This window comes from Ictalurus furcatus, chromosome 6 (assembly GCF_023375685.1).
Source record: "Ictalurus furcatus strain D&B chromosome 6, Billie_1.0, whole genome shotgun sequence".
Lineage (NCBI taxonomy): Eukaryota > Metazoa > Chordata > Actinopteri > Siluriformes > Ictaluridae > Ictalurus > Ictalurus furcatus.
The window spans coordinates 34,291,624-34,315,192 of NC_071260.1; the positions used below are offsets into that span (position 1 = coordinate 34,291,624).

Consider the following 23,569-nt stretch of genomic DNA (forward strand, 5'->3'; position numbering starts at 1 on the left):
CAGTAGTGTCTGGTGAACTCTGGGCGTTTGTGGTTAGGTGAAAGAAAAGGCTTTCTTGTGGAATGTCACCTAAAAATATTGTTTAGTTAGAGACTAAATGACCAAAAATTGTGATCCTTGTGGAATTTTTTGCCTCTCAACATCCTCCTTATTATACATGAGGGGACAATACAGGCGTGTGCTCTTCCAGGAACGTTCACTACAACGTCCGCTGTTTTAAACTTCACAGTTACTGTTCGGGTTAGTGGATATTCAGAAAAATATTTTTCAGAATTTTCTTCTACTAAAGGTGACATTATCTCATTTTCATCGTGAGATGAAGATAATTGAATTAAATTTCCCATCACCACCAAACAGTCCGGAGCTGACTGTGTACTTGTGTCTCTTGTTGGTATTCAGAACTTTATTAAACCTCGGTTCTCACACTCTCAGAATAGCGCGTTCTCCTTCTGCGTTACGTCTGTTCACAAGTGGCTTTTACCCAAAGGCTGTAATGATAAGGCTTTCTGAAGAGCCGAAGTGCCTGTCAGGGCCTGATTTATTTACTGTCGTTATTCCAGCTTGTTAAGTGTTCAGAAATATGATTTTGTCCAGTCGTTAAAACAGTATTTATGTTTTTATGGTGGTTACGCCTGACCAGAAATGTAAAATTAAGCTTGTTATACGAGACCACTGAATCCATCTTCCCATACATACACCATGTAATTGAAGAGCGCACGGGGAACATGTGTTATCCTTTAAAATATCTACATACCACGTAGACAACATGGACGGGACATTCTAAATGCCGCTGAATTCTGGACTGTGATTGGTCAGAAGGTGTCTAGAACAGCAGCTCTGATAGCAGCGCAGGATCATATTAATGCACTCGTTCTAATAGGTTATCGTTACTATAGTAGCGGCTCATTCACAGGGACGTGTAAAGCAGATGCGTCATATAATGTAATAATGAATGAATAAAAAACGTGTTGTTTAACATAGAACTTATAAACGTTGAAATGTGGATGCTTTGTGTAAACAGACATTTATGGAAGGAGTCTCCAGTGTCAGTGAGGTTCTTGAAAGGAGAGACGAGTTTGCGCTTCGTCAGTAACATGACAAGCTGTGGTGTTTTCATCTTATTAACATGAAGAGAGAACGAGAGCGAGATTTTGTTAAGGGGAACGACAACAATAGAAAAAAATAATAGAAACTATCACAGAAATTCTAATGGTTTCCACTACAAATACCATTACAAACTATCAGCTGTTAACCTTAACACCATTATCAAATGATTTCTATGACGTAGGACATGTTAAGGATGTCGGTCCTTAATGGGATCCACTAGACATAACATGCCACCAATAGAAAGCAACAAATTACCAGTTACATTACAGCTTCTATTCAAACCAATACAATTCCCATTAAAACCATTACAAATTCGTTTGTTTTTTTCCCCAGCAGCGTGGTTACATGGATGTTACACAATAAAATGGTTCATCTCTGCTTTCCTGTTAATTCTGAAAGCTCCGCCCCTTCGCGCTAGCATTCAGGTGTCCAGGAGCAGAGTTCGTAGGGAACAGTGATAAACGGGCGGAGTTTATTTATACTGTTTCAATGCAGCCTTCTATAGCTAACTTCCAGAAAAATTACTGACTAAACCTCACACATCCTGCTCTACACATCCCTAGATAAGACCGTAGATACATTACATGGAGCACATGGCAGCGAAATTCTGTTCCAGTATCACAGATAAAGTGCAGGTAATGTACACGCAATACACTCATTCACCTTCAGTGAGACTTTTACCCTGCGCAGGGTCGATCCAGAGACTGTCCTGGGAACACTGGGTGAGATGGGACATCAGTCCATCACAGGGCACCAGACACACACACACACACACACACACACACACACACACACACACACACACACACACACAGGGGCAAATTAGAGCCAATCCACATACCGACATGGAGGAGGAAACTGGAGAACCTGGAGGAACCTCACATGGACATGTAGCTGAGTGTTCAGGGATACACAGTTTGTATACACAGTATATGTGAATTACGGAAATATGGAACGAGTATTAGAGACACGCACACGCACAGTAAACTCTCTAATCTCAACATCAAACACAGTTGTATTTCAACAGGCACTTGATGCTGGATTTTGTTGAAAACAATGAAACAGACTTTGAAATATAACCTTTAATCTGTTTCCAAAGTATTACTGATTTATTAAAACATTGATAACAATAACAAAAGTATTATTATAAATAAATCTGCACACACACAAATCAACCGTCGTGAAAAGCCAATTGGAATAATTTTACCCTCAAGAACAGACAGATCGGCTTATGAGCTGGATGCTTCAGCTATGAGTTCAGTGTGTGTGTGTGTGTGTGTGTGTGTGTGTGTGTGTGTGTGTGTGTGAGAGAGAGTGAGAGTGAGTGTGAGAGAGAGAGAGAGAGAGAGAGAGAGAGAGAGAGAGACAGAGTGTGAGTGTACGCCAGTTAACCACCCCGTCCCCCCACCACTAACTGCTCGTCTTGGAACCCTCACATGATGTTCACATCAGCAAAATCGAATCATCAAATCCTCTTCTGTTTATTTATCTGGCCAGTTGTTTCGAAAAAGCGTAACGAGAACTTCCTTTCACATTGTAAAGTCAGGTCCTCCGGCACAGTCCACTTCCTGAATAACGAAAACGAAAACCTATAAGCATTATGAATAAATTTCCCTTTAACAAGTAACTGTGGAAGAAAGTGCACTTGGAATTAACAGCTAACAAAATGAGAGCAGGACGACGTTCTGGAAAAGTCTTCATCAGGGTTTGGGGATTAAAGATATATATCCATAAGCATCTCATGGAGCACCACTGGAGCGTTTATTAAAAACTGAAAGGAATACAGCTTAACCACCGCCCGTCGCTCCGACAATACCACGTCTACCGCCCGTCGCTCCGACAATACCACGTCTACCGCCCGTCGCTCCGAGAATACCACGTCTACCGCCCGTCGCTCCGAGAATACCACGTCTACCGCCCGTCGCTCCGACAATACCACGTCTACCGCCCGTCGCTCCGACAATACCACGTCTACCGCCCGTCGCTCCGAGAATACCACGTCTACCGCCCGTCGCTCCGACAATACCACGTCTACCGCCCGTCGCTCCGACAATACCACGTCTACCGCCCGTCGCTCCGAGAATACCACGTCTACCGCCCGTCGCTCCGAGAATACCACGTCTACCGCCCGTCGCTCCGAGAATACCACGTCTACCGCCCGTCGCTCCGACAATACCACGTCTACCGCCCGTCGCTCCGACAATACCACGTCTACCGCCCGTCGCTCCGAGAAAACCACGTCTACCGCCCGTCGCGCCGAGAATACCATGTCTACCGCCCGTCGCTCCGAGAATACCATGTCTACTGTGAAGCATGGTGGTGGTAGCGTTATGTTGTGGGGATGCTTCTTATTAGCAGGGACTGGGAAAACGTTTACGGTTGAGGGTGACATACACGGCACTTGAGAATCCGTGAATTGAAAATAGCTGTTTTCCCACTGGTCTCCGTCCAATCTGACAGATCTTTAGCAATCTTGCCAAGAAGAATAGGCAAAAATATCAGGATCCAGATGTGCAAAGCTGACAGAGACATATCCCAGAAGACTTGCAGATGTAATTGCAGCCAAAGGTCATTCTACCAAAAATTCATACAAAGAATTCTGCTTAACTAACATAAGTACGTAGAGCACTAACCCCTCCCAGATGTGTTAGTTAGTTTGGATGTTCTGGAGGAATTATATCTCGGTGTTTACGTATCAGCAGACGGTTTACATCAGCACAATATCGGGTTTTGTCTTGTTCCTGATCCACATCGTGAGCTCATCGCCAAGTTAAGTAATGGAGGTAACTCCGCGTAAAACCAGATCAGCTGGTTTGCTGGAGAGACTTGTGTCCAAACATTAACACGGGAGCAGGGAACCAAATCTCTGTGATGAACTTCTCCATAATGGACCACGTGCCTGACCTGCAGAATCCCCCCCCCAACAACAGCACAAACCTGTCAGGTAAAGTGAGAGCTATAAATATATATGAAATGAGAAGATCTCCAACACGGTTTCCCCCTCAGGTATACCTCATATAGGTGTTTTAACACTAACAGACAGGTACAGAAAGCTCACAAACACCAGGTTTGATTTCACTTTCAGAATTCTTATCATTTTCCTGACGATTCATCCTGTACTCGTCTCGTTTTCATGCGATTAAACGTTCTCTTGAACTGATACTGTAGGTCCTGTCCCCGTGGGCGTGTCTTACACTACAGTAGCACATTGTCTCTTCTGTGTGTGTACACCGCTCCATTTTCCATCCATCGTGAGGACTTAAGCTTGCGTGAATAAAAACCAAACCCAGAAAGTGATCGATGAACGCATGACTTCACAGGAAAACAACTTCCCTCGGGTCTCCGTAAACTCCATCAAACCGTCTGAATGACACGAGCAGCAGCTGCGCTCGGTTTACAGCTACTTAAAAAAACATTATTTGAGAAGCAATGAGAGGATTGTTGACTTAAATGTTTTAATCTCCGGAAAAAAAATCCGATTCCATCGCAAACGATTTAATTCGGTTAAAACGCACGAGACGTGAGGGAGCTCTCTGAAAACCGCAGGTTTACAAACGCGGGCCAAGTGTACAAACGTACGCCGCGTTCTCTTCTGCCTCGGCCAATGAAACGTCGCTGTAGATCAACGCAAGAAGGACCAAACCACGGGATTAGTACCAACACGCGGAGAAGAACGGGTCTGAGAGAGGCGGCTGAGGACACGGGGACCATGTTCATCAGAACACAGAAATAAACACAGACAAGCTGCTCCAGTGTGTGTGTGTGTGTGTGTGTGTGTGTGTGTGTGTGTGTGTGTGTGTTCAGTCCATCATTTAAATCCAGCGTGTGTATAAATGAAGCAGGACATTCAGTAGTGTTTTTCTGAAATATGAATAATTAATTAGAAAGTTAACACACAATAAGCAAATAATAATAAAGTTTAATAAATAATGCAGAATAATTTATAATTATAAATACATTTGTAAATAATTCATTAATAAAAGTACTTTAAACAACCCACTAAAAAAAGTACCCATTAAACATCACAACACAAACACAGTACCGTGACTCGATGCTGAGAAACGCCACGACGTTTATGATTGTGTTTATGATTTATTTGTCTCTCCTGTATAGGTTGTGGGCGTGTCAGGAACGGGAGGCCACGCCCAAATTAAACAGGATGGAGCTGAAGTTGATGTTGAGGAAGGCTCGAGACGGATCTGCCGAGCACTGCGCTTCCTGGAGCAGCAGGTGCAGTGAGGACGCTTCGAACAGACGCCGGTTCTTTCTGCAACACACACACATTGTTGTTTCTATAGTAACAATTTCCACAGTGTGATGTAATTTAAACTTGATAAATGGAGTTAGAAACGAACAGCGTGCAGTCGTGTTAATTGAACATTTTCGGAAGGAGTCTCCAGTTCCAGTGCTCTGTAACAGTAAGTTTTTCAGGACAGGATTTACATTTTGAGGTTTACGGCTGCTGTAGCGTAGATGAAAACTTGTCTCGTGGACGTCCCACAACGTTAATCACGACTATAAACAGATTAAACACTACGATGTGATCTGTAATGAATGATAAAACTGTAATCAGCAGATTGCTGTGGTTTAAAAGGAATAAAACACGTTACAGCGACGTGCTGTTATAGCAAAATAATCAACGCTAACTCAGCTACATCGCACCTCCCCCGACGCCGATTAGTTTCCTGTAACAGCACCACACACGCTGTTTTAATCCGTACAGAGCGTTCCTATTCTCCAACACGACTGCGTCTCAGTACAAACTTCACATCTGGCCCGTCAGCAGAGCTTCTCTTTCCTCCAGACGTTTCCCGCCCTCACCCATCTCCACTAATGAGGATTAATGAGCTCGTTTAGACGCCGAAGCTAAGCTAACGAGGTGTTTTCCTTTCAGCAGGTCAGCCTGGCGAGGATGACGCTCAGGAAATAAGACATGCTGATGTAACTCGAAAGCAGATCTACGCTACGCTACACTGTTATTACACAACCGGAGGTCTGCTCCAGATGAAGAGACGAGGCTCGGCACAAACGAAGCTTCGCCATCTGGTTTCCGTGGAAGTGAGGACGAGGAGCGCTGAGGTAAAGCCTCACTCGGGGTACAGACGGAGACGGAGCGGACTTCAGGCCGCACGCTACAGGTCAATTTGAAAAACTATATAAGTAAGTTTAATCATGAATTATATTCATCATTAACAATTTCAAGCCATTTTCAGTATAAAATCTTTCCTAAACAATTAAACAGTTATCACCATTTGGGGAAATTCCTCTGCTATAAGCTACAACTTAGCGAGAGAATGTGACTTCTGAAAAAAAACAGAAAAAACGCTGATGAGTAGGTCATCATGAGAGTGGGCGGAGCTTCTTCAAAGGTCCGAACAAAAACAGTGAAATAAATGTATTACTGCTGAGTTTTGAGCCTTTTATTCCTTCGCTTTAAGAAGGTTTAAGTCTCTCCTAACGAAGACTGATACGGCTGTTTAAAAAGGAACGCTTGCAGTTCTGGAGTCAGGAAAACACCTCAATATCTCGAAGCGCTACCTGGAGAAGATGAACCTGGAACTTCCCGTTTCATCTTTTATGATAAATCCTTCATGCTGCCTTGCTGGAACACAGCCTCCAGGTTATAGTTTCTCTTTTATTGTCTTATTGGAGTCCCTCAGACCTTCTACTGATGACTGAAGTGATGACGATGATGATGATGAAAATGAAGTAATGAATTCAGACCTGATGCAGGAGAGTTTCTGGAGGAGAACGCTGAGCTTCTCTGCGACGGTGAGGTCCAGCCGCGGGTTTCGGAGAAGTACGGCAGCACAACGGAAGAACTGATCGGTGCTACACGCTTCCAGGAAGGCAGGAAGATGACCTAGAATAAAAAATTAATAACTTTACAAAAGGAGACGAGGATTGAGGAGAGTAGCACTACGCGCTAAGGCTGGACTGAGAAACATCTGACTCCAATAAAATACAGATTTGAACTGAATTTCAGGTTGCAAAGAAACACAAACAAAAAATACACAAGGCAAGTAAGTAAGTAAGTAAGTAAATAAATAAAAGGTCTGTTCTGACGTCTCTGAGGGTCTCGTGTCTCGTTTATAAAATTAATCTCCACTCGCTCTCACTAAACCGTTTCTATACCAAGTGCCTCATCCTTCCTCGTTAAGTACTTTACTTCTGGAACTGAAAGCAGAACTCATTCCACAGATGTTCACAATGTGGAAGTTCTTCTTCACTGCCATTTTTCTAGTACAACTTTAATACCATGAGACGTATCAGACAGCTGGTATAAGATCAGACCTACTGTTCCAACTCATCCAGACAGACGTGACATTAGAGCAGAGTGAAGGTCATGTGATGACATCAGGATAACATAGCGGTGATGTCTGACTCGCGTCTACACAAGATGTGTAGTGGTGATAAGAAGCCAAGAGACTTTATCACTAATCCTAGAACTTAGTATAAAAAGTGTGAGGTGTCACATCTGGACTCTGTAAGTATGAGGAGAACTACTGAAGGTCTGATCACAGCTTCCAAACCCCACGTGGAAATGAGGATCTGGTGATTCACAGCGTCAAAGGCAGTGGAAGCTCCATGGAGGTATCCGTGGAACGATCGGTATTGTAGGCACACTGCTCAGCATCTAGTAAGTTCTTCAGTTAAAGATATGAAGACAGCTGTGCAACAGCTGGAGAAAACGCAGATGGCTCTGCAGTTAACAATAATAATGAGGTTAGAGAGTTGGCTTCTTAAAGAAGACTTCAGCAGACTTGAAGATAGACCGAACCAGACCACTTGGCACTGATGTGTTGACGATGATGATGATGATGGCCACGTTCGGTACGAAGTCACTGTAGGTGGAACGGAGAACTGTATTGGGATGAATGAGGAGGTCACTGTACTTCTTCCTGAGTTAGTGGTTAGGTCTGTAAGGACATCACCAGGAGGGGATGGAGCCTTACATTCTCATGAAACTAGCTTTGGACACACATGTCTGCTTTCTTGGTGTGTGAAGAACCTGGGACGACGTCGGTAACCGAACGCAGAGTTTCTCTGGGTTTTCATCATCTGCCTCGCGTTAATGCAAGTTGGGTGACCTTTCACCCCATGATTTAACACAAATGGTCAGCATGGCCCTTTTATCTTGGCACATCTGCCTCCCACTCACTCTCTCTCTCTCTCTCTCTCTCTCTCCAACCAACACACACACACACACACACACACACAGTCCACATCTGCTGTCTCTCATCTTCACAGGTAGTGCTGTCTCCTATTAGACAAAGCTGAGGGAACTTCAAAGGCGTCCATCACAAGAGGATTTTGACCGTCTGACTTTTTCCCGGCACCCGCACATGGAGCGCATTACGAAACCGGGACGAGGACGCTGAACAGGGTTTACGCTGAAATGCAGGATGCTGGAGGTGACCTTCAGGTGTGAACTCCTCCTGCTCTCTGACCGTAGTGCTTTCACACAGGCTGCTAATTATCCCTTCATAAATCGCTAGCAGCTCGTAAACCGGCGCCCCTGAGGACTCCGGGACTCTGCAGCTCTGCTTAGTGTCACTAAAAGGAAACGGGCGTCGCTCATAAAGGGATTTTCGCTGATTAGCGGCAATCGCAGCAAGTCGGGCATGACGTTAGGGGTGTGTAATCATGGAGAGCCAGAACCTGAAAGATCTCAGGAGGCAGAATTCCAGAAAGTGACATGCTTCACATAATATAACATACGAACGCACAGAAAAACATATCGTAGCTAATACTAGCGAAGATAATATAATCATTGTGTTGTGTGTCAAGTTCTCACGTTATGGCTGAATACTATTCTGTCTGTAAAGCGTATGCAGGGTTTGATTTCCCAATCACGAGTTATATCGCTGTCCCACCTGCTCTGTTTAAATAAATATAATAAACACGCTGCGCACCTGTCCTGCATACCAATTTGCAGATCTTCTCGTGCTAATTTTTTCCAGTTTTAAAGAGAAGATAACAGGCCTTGTCCATGTCCTAAATGTGAAATTTTATTCTGGTCACCATGGAAACCTGGTGGACGTTTTGGATCCTTGAGTGGACTGTAATCTCATGAAAGGTGTGTTAATGAGTTGAGGAAGCACAAGTTCAAACGTGCTATGCTGAAGACCTCCAACACCAGAACTTCGTATCTACACTCAGGTTTTTCCAGCTTAATGTCCGCTCTGTGCGTTTGGGAGAAGTTTATTAGCCTCGTCTGACGCGTTAGCGTTTAACGGAGCGTAAAGGAGCCGGGCTGACGGACGTGTTAATGATGCTCGAGTGTGTAACCATGTGGGCTCAATCACGCTAATCACAGCCGTAACTGCGTGTGCATGTAAACCTCACTAGCTTCTGTGTGAGAAATCCAAACGTAATTGAACTCTGAGAAGAAACGAATAAAGTGTCTGAGTCACCGTCTGATGTACACCGACATTCCAGTTCACTCTGTCCTGTCTCTGGTCCAAATCGATAAACATGATCTACTATACTTGTGTTAAATTACATATAAAGATGTCCGTGTTGTGAAACTCACGTGACTCTGTGCTCATGTGAAGCAGGACGTCCAGTGAAGGAGCCAGCAGTCCCGGACTTCCTGTCCTCAGCACAGCTAAAATGGCCGTCAGGGCCTTGTACTTCAGGAAGAGGCCACGCCCCTCATCCTCTCCAACGATGCCGTTCAAAACGTCGAGGGCCTGCGCCAAGATGTCTGCTGTAGATCAGAAACGGAGCAGAAATATTCGTGGTTTGGTTACGTGTGTGTAAAAGTCATTAAACCTAATCATATATTAAAATCATACACTGACTTCCCAGTGAGACACTTCCGCTTTATTATAGCTAAATCTTCTCCAAACTTCCCAAGAGCTTTGGATCCAACCCTCTACCGTACAGCTCAGAGTGATATCTCCTCCTCAGGCGTGCAAGTTACCCAATCTCTCCCTCATCTGCTTCAGATAAACACTTCTAATGACCCGCTTTCCAGCAATACAGCGGGCAGTGTGACCGTTTCATCCCTGCTGTATATCTGCCATTCTCCGCATATAAACCAGGAGGCCAAGACGTCTTGTCGTAACAGCTTAAGAAAAAAGAACAGAGAGAAGGCAGAAGGCTGATTTCTCCCAGATGGAGCCTCAAACCGTCCTGCGGAGGCCAAAAAAAAATAAAAAATTCTCTGCCAACGCAGCACACTCGTACCTGAGCCAGGCTAACATCCTGACCTTCTGATTCATTTACTTCTCCTTAGAGATTTAAAATCCCGCTGGAGCTTGACAGAAAGTCTAAACATGCTGAAGCTAGGTTCTTTAAAAGGATGGAGCTGAATGAGAAGTTTATTAAAGAGTGTTTAAATGTCATTCCCAGAGTGAGAAGAAGGAACAGCTGACTTTCTTACGTGATTAAACACTGAGTGGAACATGGCTTTAGAGAGAGAGAGAGAGAGAGGGAGAGAGACAGAGAGAGCACGAGCATGCTGCACTGCACAGTTTTCTCCAAACATCTCAACATCACCATCTGCTGGGAGTGTGTGGAGTCACACCTACTTATCTTCTTCTGGCTAGACTGTCTACTGAAGACCATAGAACCATCTGGTAAAAAGTTATGAAATCTGGCACACAGATTGTGGAGAGTCTGAGGAACATGCTGAACAAATTTGGGCCAAGTGCTGCCAATGCTTTAGCGCCACCATCAGGTCCAATTTGTACCTAATATCGAAGTATATTTATGGTCATAACTTTTTAACTGTGTGTCTGAAATTTAAAAGCCAAACAGGAAGTAAGACTTTATCTCAGCAACGACTTGCACACAGACACAAAACGTTGTTTTGAAACTGATCTCACAGTAACTCTGGATGTTCTTTCTGTTTCATCATGTGCAGCAGTAAAAGACCTTGGAGTGATTATTGACTCCACTCTATCATTTGATGCTCATGTAGATAATATTACTAGGATAGTCTTCTTTCATCTCAGAAATATTTCTAAGATAAGAAATATATTGTCACTACATGATGCAGAAATATTAGTTCATGCTTTCGTCACCTCTAGACTAGATTACCGTAATGCCTTACTGTCTGGATGTTCCAGTAGGAATATAAATAAGCTCCAGTCAGTCCAGAATGCAGCTGCTAGAGTCCTAACTAGAACCAGAAGATACGACCACATCACCCCGATCTCATCCACACTGCACTGGCTCCCAGTAAAATCTCGCATTGATTATAAAATACTATTATTAACCTATAAAGCACTAAACGGTCTCGCGCCACAATATCTAAGCGACCTTTTGGTTTTATATGATCCGCCACGCCTACTTAGATCAAAAGATGCAGGCTATTTGACGGTACCTCGAATAGTTAAGGCTACAGCAGGGGGAAGAGCTTTCTCTTATAGAGCCCCACAGTTATGGAACAGTCTTCCAATTAGTGTTCGGGACTCAGACACAGTCTCAGTGTTTAAGTCCAGGCTGAAAACGTATTTGTTTACTCAAGCCTACCCTGACTAGACTCTCTGTTACGCTAAGCACAGTCCTAACAATCTCTTCTCTCCCTCTCTCCTTCTGTCGAGCCACACACGATTTTATGGAGATACTAGAGATCCTGATCCTCTCTGCTCTCCGGACCTGCCTGATCCGTTTCGGATGTCCTGCCTCTGGATGGAGCTCTCATCTACTCCAATTCCAGACTGCTGGGACTACGGCTGCTCCTAAGGCCAAACAGACTTCATATAAATCCATAATGAACTTTTTCACACTGTCTGTTGTGACCCAGATGAGGATGGGTTCCCTTCTGAGTCTGGTTCCTCTCAAGGTTTCTTCCTCGAACATCTTAGGGAGTTTTTCCTCACCACCAGCTTGCTCGATTGGGATAAATTCACACATTTAATATCCGTATCCTGTGTTTATATGCTTCTGTAAAGCTGCTTTGAGACAATGTCCATTGTAAAAAGCGCTGTACAAATAAAATTGAATTGAAGTTGTAGGCATTCTCAGGACCATGACTTGAGGCTATGCAACCTATTTTGTGCCAGTGCCACCTACTGGTCAAAAGTTACAATAACATGCTAAAAATGCTTCCATCTAACTGCCACTGTTGCTACCCCTGCACCAAATTTTAGATAATCTTCACCAAATTTGGTTCACATCTTGAGATGGAAACGCTCTAAACGTTCACAACGTGGAGAAAAGGCCCAGACTGATGAGAAAAAAAAACAAAACAAATAACTTAGATGTTTTTAAATTGCAAGAAAAAAAAGGATTTTAGGTCAGAGCGGTAAAGGCAGCTGCAGCACATTAAATTTATTACTTACTTACATGCTAATATTCTTACTCATTTACTTACTTAGTTACTTGCATATTTACTCACTAACTTCTATACTTATTTACTTGTTTATTTAGTTAGTTACTTGCATATTTATTTACTAACTTATGTACTTCTTTAAGCACTTATTTACTAATTTATTAATTTTACTTTTTGATTTCAGTGACCTGACAGAAATGTGTTCAACATGAGAGAAAAAACTACCCAAAGTAAAAATCAGGAATAATATTTTATTAATTTTATATTTCCTTTATATACAAGGAGAATGTTATTAAACACTGAATGACAGATAAACCACACAGAGAGAGAGAAAGAGATAGAGATAGAGAGAGAGACAGACAGAGACACAGAGAGAGATGGATAGAGAGAGACACAGAGAGAGAGATGATAGAAAGAGAGAGAAAGAGATAGAGAGATGGATAGAGAGAGAGATGGATAGAGCAACAGATAGAGAGAGAGAGACAGACAGAGACACAGAGAGAGATGGATAGAGAGAGACACAGAGAGAGATGGATAGAGAGAGACACAGAGAGAGAGAGATGGATAGAAAGAGAGAGAGAGATAGAGAGAGAGATGGATAGAGCGACAGATAGAGATAGAGAGAGACAGACAGATAGAGACAGAGACAGACAGAGATAGAGAGAGAGAGAGAGAGAGAGAGAGATGGATAGAGCGACAGATAGAGATAGAGAGAGACAGACAGATAGAGACAGAGACAGACAGAGATAGAGAGAGAGAGATAGAGAGAGAGATGGATAGAGCGACAGATAGAGATAGAGAGAGACAGACAGATAGAGACAGAGACAGACAGAGATAGAGAGAGAGAGAGAGATGGATGGATAGAGGGTTGTATAATAAAGGGTAGTCTTACCCTGGCTGAGTGTTTTGAGGACAATGATGGAGGATAAGAAGCGAGTGTGAGGGCAGGAGCTCCTGAACAGTGGAGGAGATTTTCGGTTCACTTCCTCTCCTAATCTCCTCAACGTTGAGGTCAAAGGGAGGTGCTGGAAAACGAACACACACACACACACACACACACACACACACACAAAGCGTATCCACATGTGAACCTCTGTGCCTGTACAGCATTAATGCTAGTATCTGCAGCTCAGTTTGTTAGCGTTGTGTACGTGAGCATTCGCCTGCCCTCAGCCTCAGCGTGTGCAGAAAGAAACGTGAAGTGAAAGGCCAGAAACTGAAGTAAGGTCTAAACAGTGTAGAATGTTTATTAGAGGTACAGCAGTACTGATGAGAGGAAAGCTCAGAGGAGAATGACCTGACTGCTACGAGCTGACAAACAACCACTCTGTACACCCACGCTGAGCAGATAAGCATCTCAACACCTCAAACCCTGATGCAGGTGAGCTACAACAGCAGAAGACCAGACCAGGTTCCACTCCTGTCAGACAAGAACATGAGTCTGAGGCTACAGCGGGGACAGGAGCAACACAACAGGACAGATGATCAGTCTGATCCGGTGCGTCCGGAGATGCTTTTCTGCTCATCACGGTTGTAAAGAGTGGGTGTCTGAGTGACATGATCATGTGAAGAACCTGTGTGCTGTGCTCCAGCTGTGTGAGGGCGCAGTAGATGAAGCGCAGGAGCGGTGAGTGAAGAAACGCCTCGGCCTGCTGGAACTGCTCCAGCAAAACAGGAAGGACCTGACAAAGACAAAATATACTAATTTAATGTAGAGTTTTTAAAGATAAAATCAACTGCAGGTGTGTCTGTGCAGGTCTGAGGTGTGAGTTATGGGGTGGAGCCAAAGGAGACAGAACAGTGTTTAGAATAAATAAACGACGTGATTTACATCGACACTACCTGCAATAAACGCTCGCGCTGGTCGAGTTTATATTCCCAACAAACTCAGGGTTTTTTATTTTAGAAAAAGCTCATTGTTGCTTCAAGTTTTGAAAACATTAAAAGGAACAAAAGGCTTCTTTCATGAAGGGCATGCTTAAACCCGTGTGTGTGAGTGTGTGTATATACACAGACCTTGGCGCAGCGTTCAGGTAGAGAGGGACGTGGAACCTCAAACGGGTCAAACTCGCGCTCCGTTTTCACGTCTTCGGAGGAAAAAGGCGGACCGTCCACCATCCAGTCCATCAAATACCAGAGCAGCTTCAGTGCTGAAGAACTGGACGAGCTCTAAAGGGAAAATTATTATTATTATTTTTATTATTGTTATTATTATAATTATTATTTGCAGCATTGTTATCTAACAAAGAAGCCTGCATATAAACTGCCTCAGCAGTGTTGGGTCTGAACACAGTGCTGAGTGGTGCAGCAGTGACGGTGCTGCTGCTGCCCCTAGTGGCCTCACCATGCTATTACACTGTACACAGGAAGCGTCCAAACATCTCCAGTGTTAAAATCCGCTCATTCACCTGTTAGATTTACCTTGCTAGCTTTGTTGGGAGGTGGAGGTTTGTCCTGATTGGATGGTTTGAGATCACGTGACTTCAGCACAACGTTTTCGCGCACTCGTTGCGACACCGAGTGCTCGTGCTTTCTCTAAAAACGCACATGCACACACACAAAATATCACCTTTAAAGTATTACCTTTATGCATCTCACTAAACACAAGACCATCTGAACATTTTTACAGACTTTTATTTAGAAATCTGAAACATCTGCATGGTTGCGTTTTTCTTCACCTGCAGGTTTTCTAGTCGAGCTTGAACTTTCCGTGACTGGCTCTCCAGCCTGGTGTTCTGCTCGCTTACTTCACTCAGCTGTACACAGAGGAGAACACACACACACACACACACACACACACACACACTACTATCACTGCAAACAGGGTAAATATAAACGACCCACATTTCCTCCCAGTATTAACCTGAGGATGAAGGACAGACCCATAAACATGTTCCTGTGTACAAATCGGATGTAAACAGCTGGAACATCGTTTTAACCTTAAATTCCCACCTGTTTCTTCATGGTGTCATTTAACTCCTTGATGGAATCAAAACTAGATTTAATCCTTTTGTTCTCTTTGGTCTTTTCTCTCAGTGCAGCCCTGAGATTCTCCATCTCCTGCTGGTGTTCCTGTGTAAAAACCCACATTATTTAAATATCATCATCATCATCATCATCATCATCTTCCTGTTCAACACAAACCCACAACCCAGACTCCTAACTCAACGAAGAGTCACAGAGAACTAATCAACACCACCTGACCAATCACAATCCAGAACTCAGCAGCAGCAGTGTGTGTGTGTGTGTGTGTGAGAGAGAGATGAAGTTTAACCTGTTGCATGGCATTCATGCGATCTAGTACGTCTTCCTCCACAGTGAGAAGTCTGTTTACGGTGCTCTGGTGCTTTAGGAGAAGCTTCTCTCTCCGCTGGAGCTCGCATTCACGCTCACACAGCTCAGCCGCCCGTACCTGGACACACACACACAGGTTATGGTCTTACACTAGTAGAAAGGTATATCACGATAAAGACCAAACCAGTAACGTTTACATTTATTCACTTAGCAGATGCTTTTATCCAAAGCGACTTACAAATGAGAAAGATACAAGCAAAAGCAGTAAGTCACTATTTTAACAGGACACACCTGGGTCAGTCATGTGTTCCAATATTTTTGATCACTTGAAAAATGGGTGGGTTCAAACAAAAGGTGCCAGGTTCTAAGGTGTTTACCACGTTTAAACGTAAATATCAGGAAATGAAAGCTGAAATTCTGATCCTATCGTCTCATCCATCTTTTTATCTCAAACCAGTGTTTAACAAAAACAATAGAACTGGACTTGCTGTTCCAGTACTTTCGGATAGGACGGCGCGCACACACACACACACACACACACCTCCCCAGGCTTTAACAGGAAAAACTGCACTTTTGTGCATTTATCCAATCAGCCAATCATGTTGCAGCAGCACAATGTATGTAATCCTGCAGATACAGGTCTTCAGTTAATGTTCACATCAGAACGAGGAGAAATCTGATCTCGGTGACTCTGACCGTGGCATCGTGCTGGTCATTTCAGAGTATTTCAGTAACTGCTGATCTCCTGGGATTTTCACTAGAGTGTACACAGAATGGTTGATGATGTGAGAGGGTGAGAGCAGAACGGCGAGGCTTGCTCGAGCGGACAGGAAGAGTAACACAAATAACCGCTCTTTACAACCACGCCGAGCAGAAAAGCATCGCAACACATCAAATCTTGAGGCAGAAGACCACATCAGGTTCCAGTCCTGCCAGCCAAGAACAGGAATCTGAGGCTACAGTGGGGACACACGGGGAAACCGGCGCCGGGTCCAACAGCTTCTGCAGGAGGACTAGCCAGGCTTCAGATGTTTCACAGTTAATGTTTTTAACCACTGTGTTCGTTACCCTGGCTGAAGTTTCTCTAAGTCGCACTGAGTGAGAGGAACGTTTACAAAGTGTTTCTCTGAATCTGGGGTTCACTTACCTGCAGTCTTTCATAAATCTCAATCATCTCCTGGTACACTTGTTCAACAGGCACCTGGCTCCTCAGCCCCTCTCCTCCGCTGAACCTCGCCGGCTCTGTCTCAAGCGAGCTGGAAGTGCAGGCTACGCTGGAGGGCAGCGTCACGTCTGCAAATAAACGAGATCAGGATGGCTGAGTGGTCAGAAGGCGTGTCCCGAAGGTAAACATCCGAGTCCGTCAGGATTCAGCTTCATCTCACACCATCACTTCTAGTCTGAGTGTCTGTAAGAGAGCTACACGCAACCGCGGCAGTGATTCCCGGTGAACAGAATTATGGGATCGCCGTCATGCAATGCTGCAAAAAGACGGCTTATGAATGAGACGGACTCTGCCGCGATATCTGTGGGGTCCAAGCACCTTTCGCAAACTGCACTCTCACTGGCCGGTTCTCGCAAGTCACATAAACGATGAGAGAGACGACAGATGAACATACTTAACACGTTTCACGATGCTAACCCTGAAATCTGATTGGCCGACGGCAGTCACTCTTTAAAACACTGTATCATCTCGCTCGGACGTGTAGCAGGACCTACTGACCAAGTTCAAGTCTCTATGACCTGTAGTTGGAGCTAGACGATTCATTTCGGGGCAGAGGAAGAAGAAAAAAACAATAAAATGACACCAATGTAGGTGCTTGGCCCCCTGTATACTGCATCTATTGAATATTATGGTATGTAGTGATGAGCTCTCACCCGTCTCTGTACACAGGATGTTGGTACGGTCCAGGACGTCCGTCTGGTCACTGAGCTCATCTTCGCTGCTCAGAACGCTCTCATCACGCTCGAGCCTGCTCTCGCAAAATTTTAATTTAAATTAAAAAAGATAAAACTGTCTTCTGAGTGAACGCATTCCTGTATAAACACAGGAACCAGGAGCTTCATCAGGAGCTTCACCGCTCTACTGCCTTCTCTTACCCTGCAGGTGGATCTGACACGGCCTGGAAAAGCTCCTCCAGCGCTCGGCTGTAGCTCTTCAGCTCTCTGCGTGATGTCACTTCCTCCCTGCCCCTGACCGCACCTCGGCATTCAACAACATCAACACTTCACTCAATATGCAAATTCAATACTGTATAATATGCAAATTCGTCTTGTGATGTCATCTGGATAAAAACATTTTTGAGCTTGTATTTTCTACTACTCTAATACTCCCTACGTAGTGCACTAGTTATACCCCTATAACTCACTCCCTACGTAGTGCACTACAGTTACACCCCTATAACTCACTCCCTACGTAGTGCACTACAGTTACACCCCTATAACTCACTCCCTACGTAGTGCACTACAGTTATACCCCTATAACTTGCTCCCTACATAGTACACTAGTTATACCCCTATAACTCACTCCCTACGTAGTACACTACAGTTATACCCCTATAACTCACTCCCTACGTAGTGCACTACAGTTACACCCCTATAACTCACTCCCTACATAGTGCACTACAGTTACACCCCTATAACTCGCTCCCTACGTAGTGCACTACAGTTATACCCCTATAACTCACTCCCTACGTAGTACACTACAGTTAACCCTATAACTCGCTCCCTACGTAGTACACTAGTTACACCCCTATAACTCACTCCCTACGTAGTGCACTACAGTTAACCCTATAACTCGCTCCCTACGTAGTGCACTACAGTTAACCCTATAACTCGCTCCCTACGTAGTGCACTAGTTACACCCCTATAACTCGCTCCCTACGTAGTGCACTACAGTTACACCCCTATAACTCGCTCCCTACGTAGTGCACTACAGTTACACCCCTATAACTCACTCCCTACGTAGTACACTACAGTTACACCCCTATAACTCGCTCCCTACGTAGTGCACTACAGTTACACCCCTATAACTCACTCCCTACGTAGTACACTACAGTTACACCCCTATAACTCGCTCCCTACGTAGTGCACTACAGTTACACCCCTATAACTCACTCCCTACGTAGTGCACTACAGTTACACCCCTATAACTCGCTCCCTACGTAGTGCACTAGTTACACCCCTATAACTCACTCCCTACGTAGTACACTACAGTTAACCCTATAACTCGCTCCCTACGTAGTACTCTACAGTTACACCCCTATAACTCACTGTTATGGGGTGCACTATGTAGTGCACTTGCAGTATATAAGCAGTAAATGCAGTACTTACAGCACTTTGGTTTTTCCACAGCTCCTCCACATTTCTCACTCACTTCGGCTCCTTCAGTCACAGAAACCTGATAAACAGAAAAGTTTATTTTTCATTATAAAGACATTTAAATCTGTAAATAAGTAGTTACGGCATACATTTAAGAGAAACTAGGGCTGAATGCTAAATGCCGCTCTGCTCCCTACCTCAGTGCCCTACAGAATCATGGCGCGAGCGCCTAATTTAGTGCACTACATGTTAATCAGGGGGTCATTTGATATTGGGCCTAGCTGTTCTGGACGGTACGTTAACACACATAGGACTGGAATAACAAACAGATATTGTCACTGTTCGCTAATTACGTCAAAAACAAATACGTTTCTATCAGCTAACAAACATAGCTAAGTCTAAATTAACTCCTGAAACAGTTCAGGGATTAGGTTTTTTTGTGTAAAAAAAAAACCTAAATAAACAATAATAAATTAATAAAAAAATAAGTACCCGATTTCTCCTCTCTAAATACTTCCTCTTCAATATTTCAACCTTTATGTCTAAATCACTGCCGGAAAACTCGCTGCTCATTCTCAGAGTTCAAACTGGCCGCCACTCTTATTAACAACACAAACAAACCAGGAACGGTCTTTATCCCCCGCCTGCATTACGACAAATCCCGCCTCCTGCGCGCTGATTGGCTAATACTTCCTAATGACAGCGAAACTTTCCAATTGACTGTAAGACCATGCTGCGCAAGAAGGCGGAAGTTGTCGGAATACGGGCGTGAAAAATATTAACTAAGCCTGTTCAGCAATACCGGAAGTGTCCGCCATTTTACAATTTCACAATACAAATAATCACACTTTTTAAATTGTGCTATTTTTTGTGTATAAAAAAATCTAAAATAAATAAATAAATAAATAAATAAATAATCCAATTAAAATATTTCACATTAAAAAGTTTTAATTAGTACTACTACTAATAATAATAATAATGATAATTATACTTGTGGGATTTGAACAGCAATATATTAATAAATAATATTTGTAGGACTAAAAGAAATTGCAAAACAACCTAATAAAAAATATAATTTAAAAACTAACAGAATAAAAAAAATTTAACAGAAATATATAGCCATATATCAGATGTAATACTATGCAATTTATTAACATATGCCATATGTATATTTATATTTACAGTAGTGTATTTGAAAAATGTTTTTGTTTTTTTAATATATATATTCTACAGAATATATCAGCACATTCAGCTAGGGTACTGACTCTCAGTCCAACATGATTAGTTAATATAGTTGACTATTTTACACAAAACACACATAAAATGACCAGTAAATCTACCCTCTCGCCACGATGGCATTAATCACTGCATTCTCAGGCTGATCGTCAGATCTACTCACTCCCACCCTCTGCTAATGTCTGACTAACTCACTGCCTGTTTGTGTCATCAACGATCAGGAGGAACGTCAGCACTCGGTGTTGTTCAGCCTGTCAAACACATCCACACTCACACACAGCTATTTCAAAAAGGATTACTTCCCTTCACGAGGGAGCAGTTCACCTAACATTTCTCCTAGAGTTAATGATGTCATCAGCTGACCTCCAGGGCACGGGGTCATAACCCTGCTACTGCTAATCTTGTGTGTCTGAGCATCATGGTCTTTATGGTTACAGCAGCAGGTAATAGGTACAGGGTTACCTCAGCTTTCCCTGAAGAACCTACAGGCCACGGCAAAAGCTCTGAGGAGGAGCGTTTGCGGTTTCCTCTTTCTGTAAACTCTGTCTGCAAACCAGTGACATCATGCACTAGACTGGAAGAGATACTGCTGTCTCTCTCTCTCGCTCTCTCTCTCTTTCTCTCTCTCACACACACACACACACACACACACACAGACACACACACATAAATACAAAGACCATTAGCTGTGTAAACCCCTTTCAGGTCATTTCCTGTATCATCACCAGCTGCTGTTATCCACAGACCGCGCCTCACACTTCCCAGTGGACGCTTCGTATCTGCTCTTAATCAGCAAGATGACACCATCACGTTTCCCAGTATGCTCCTCGCACCTTGCAGCATTTCCACACTAGCACTTCCACAGTGCATCTCTCTCCTTAATGGATGAACACACTCGTTAGCGATGTCATTTCTGCACCACGCTATGGCTTCCTCAAGCGGCCTGCTGGGTAAAATGTCCGTGCACCAGAGCAGCACATCGGTGCCATGTGTGTTGTTCTTCTGCTGCAGAATGGAGTGGGATGGAAACGTCACCAACTCATCCAGAACCCGAATAAAATGTCCCAGCTGTAATGCGTAACCCATCTTTTCCTTTCGCGCCTGCTGTCTCGCACGTATCTTCACAAGAGAATAAAACCATGTAAAGGAGTTTCATTACAAAATAGATCCGGGACACCACTGAGGATCACGGGTTCATTATAAAAGAGTAGTTTATAGATTCGCCTGAAACTGGATCATTTAATCATCATCCTTAATCCTGCTTAAAGTAAGACACTCCAGGTCAATCGGGTCATTAAAAAAACTATAGCTATCACAATCAAATGAGGTTAATTAAATGCTTACTCAAATTAAAATATTTATTTCACAGAGAAACACTTTTACACAAAAGTTTGTTGGAAAATCATTTATATATAGTTGAATCAAGCTACTACTACACACTCTGCAAATACAGTACATATATATATATATAGTTTTTTACTATAAACATCGAATGTAAATCCAACAATAATCAACATTTTTGGGGAAATTTTTTTGTCATATCTTTTCAATTATGAATGGCAGTGAACACGAGAAATGTCCGGCTTTAGTTTCGGCTCTAGTGCGTGTCCTTTAAGGTTTATTAATTGTGCTTTTTTTACAGAAAACTACTCATAACGGCGAAATCGCAATCGCATGACATAGTTCTGCGCTCTTCCACAGTGATGTTTGTTGGTAAATGAGAGCTTTTAGCTGTACTCATGTTTGACTCACGTGAATTGAAGAGGGTTTTGGATGAACGCACGATGAGATGATGTCACATGATGCGTCTCGGTCCGAATCTGCCAAAATTCTTTAAAAAGTGCACGCTCCTCCAAATATTGCGGCGTTTCCTTGATTTTGCATGAATTTCTACCATCGTACAATCACTAAATCCTGGAGGGACTGAATAAATACGAGGAAACATGATTTTCAGGGATGTGTTGAGTTTTCCTCATTTCATTACTACAGTTTAAGAGAAGACTTTAATCATTAACTATTAATGCAATTTTTCCAGATATCACCTGACACAACCTGTAGCATCTTTCCTTAAATAAATAGTGAACTTCCTCCAGCTGTAACCGCTCAACTCTCTAGTGTTCTCTGTTCACACTGAGAAATACAGACAAGACCAGAGAGAAGGATGATGGACTATATTTGCCAAAGGAAAGGTGTGAAAGAGACGTGGACAGTAACCTGTTTCACCACAGAACTGGAAGGAAGTATCTACAGAACTCACATGGCTACTAATCCCACTGCCTTTTTTTTTATATCATTTTGGAGTTTTTTTTCACATCTTACTCTTTCTAACTGATCCATAAGCAAGTCCCTGATGGTACCTGAGTCTCCGCTGTCACATGCCAGATACCAGACTGAGAAAACTGCATTTAAATGAAATGCTATGATTGGCTTCAGTCGTAAATATCACACTTCCCGTAATACCGTCATCAGTGGACCCTCGCCTCATCTCCGGTACTATTTACACCAGCTTCAGCTGTTTTACAAGAAACATTAAACTGTTTTTTTCATATGGTTCGTGTGTGTGTGTGTGTGTGTGTGTGTGTGTGTGTATAACATTCTGACCCACTGATCAATAGGTAGATTAACGCATCACGTCTGCTGCTTCACCCCTAATAAAAAACGATTTTACTGTTTCATCAATTTCATTTATAGTGGCTTGTTTTTATTCAGTGACGAAATGATTAATCTTGTAAATCTACCCCACCACACACACACACACACACACACACACACACACACACTCTCAAACAGCATGCAGGAAAGACAGCTGAGGCTATTCCACACAAAGAGGCAGCAGGGACAATGGCAGCACAATCTGTGTGCTTATGTAATGTATATTCTGGGAGAAACTGACAATAAACTTTAATTTCCTAACTCGTGATAATGAAATGAAGTCTCAGCTTTTGAACAGCCTCCGGAGGTGTGCTTTCAAATGTTAAAAGTGTGCTAAAAAACCATCTTGTATAGCCTTTGGCATCAGTAGGCCTAGACGTGATGTCTGAATGATGGCAGTTGGTGCACATCTGAGCCTCTGTCTGAGAGAGTGTGTTGTATTTGGAAGAATATATCAGTAATACGGGTCTGTTTTCTAAAAAACAGATCTGGCAGGTCTTCTCCTGCATGCCATCGACTCTTACAACTGATCCACAATGCAGCTGCATGACTCCTGAACTTCTCCTCAGAAAGATGGCCGAGCAGGTGTGCTGTTTAAGACTCCGATCCTGGAGGAGCTAGGTGCTGGATCACGGGTTAAAGCACGTGGACGTGCCAGAGCAAGTGTGTTTA

The 23,569-nt window shown here is 43.3% G+C and overlaps 2 protein-coding genes across 8 annotated transcripts in view; one reads left to right on the forward strand and one right to left on the reverse strand.

Moving 5' to 3' along the window:
* Nucleotides 1-8,978, forward strand: part of edar (ectodysplasin A receptor) — a 44,062-nt gene extending 35,084 nt beyond the window's left edge. Inside the window, exons 12-14 of one of the 4 annotated variants that reach the window (XR_008386207.1) lie at nucleotides 5,221-5,337; nucleotides 6,002-6,186; nucleotides 8,359-8,978. The gene's annotated coding sequence lies outside the window, so the exon portion shown is untranslated. Of the gene's footprint in view, nucleotides 1-5,220; nucleotides 5,338-6,001; nucleotides 6,268-8,329 lie in introns of all 4 variants that reach the window. The other 3 variants (XR_008386206.1, XR_008386208.1, XR_008386205.1) reach the window with 3 other exon arrangements.
* Nucleotides 1,291-20,589, reverse strand: LOC128609302 (coiled-coil domain-containing protein 138-like). Of its 4 annotated transcripts, XR_008386204.1 has the most exons (16): nucleotides 19,502-20,587; nucleotides 19,022-19,088; nucleotides 17,789-17,891; nucleotides 17,567-17,661; nucleotides 16,836-16,981; nucleotides 15,669-15,806; nucleotides 15,347-15,466; nucleotides 15,073-15,150; nucleotides 14,816-14,929; nucleotides 14,411-14,563; nucleotides 13,969-14,076; nucleotides 13,287-13,419; nucleotides 9,644-9,820; nucleotides 6,832-6,970; nucleotides 5,150-5,374; nucleotides 1,291-2,675 (listed from the first exon to the last, which is right to left on the reverse strand). XR_008386204.1 is itself a non-coding variant. In XM_053627831.1 (15 exons), the coding sequence occupies exons 1-15, from the start codon at nucleotides 19,580-19,582 to the stop codon at nucleotides 5,233-5,235; spliced, it is 1,791 nt and encodes a 596-aa protein (XP_053483806.1). In that variant the 5' UTR covers nucleotides 19,583-20,589; the 3' UTR covers nucleotides 5,009-5,232. The 4 variants fall into 4 exon arrangements, 3 of the variants coding, with proteins under 3 accessions (XP_053483806.1, XP_053483807.1, XP_053483805.1); XM_053627831.1 differs by lacking the exon at nucleotides 1,291-2,675 and having other exon boundaries at nucleotides 5,009-5,374; nucleotides 9,644-9,817; nucleotides 19,502-20,589; XM_053627832.1 differs by lacking the exon at nucleotides 1,291-2,675 and having other exon boundaries at nucleotides 5,009-5,374; nucleotides 17,789-17,881.
* Nucleotides 20,590-23,569: the final 2,980 nt, after the last annotated feature.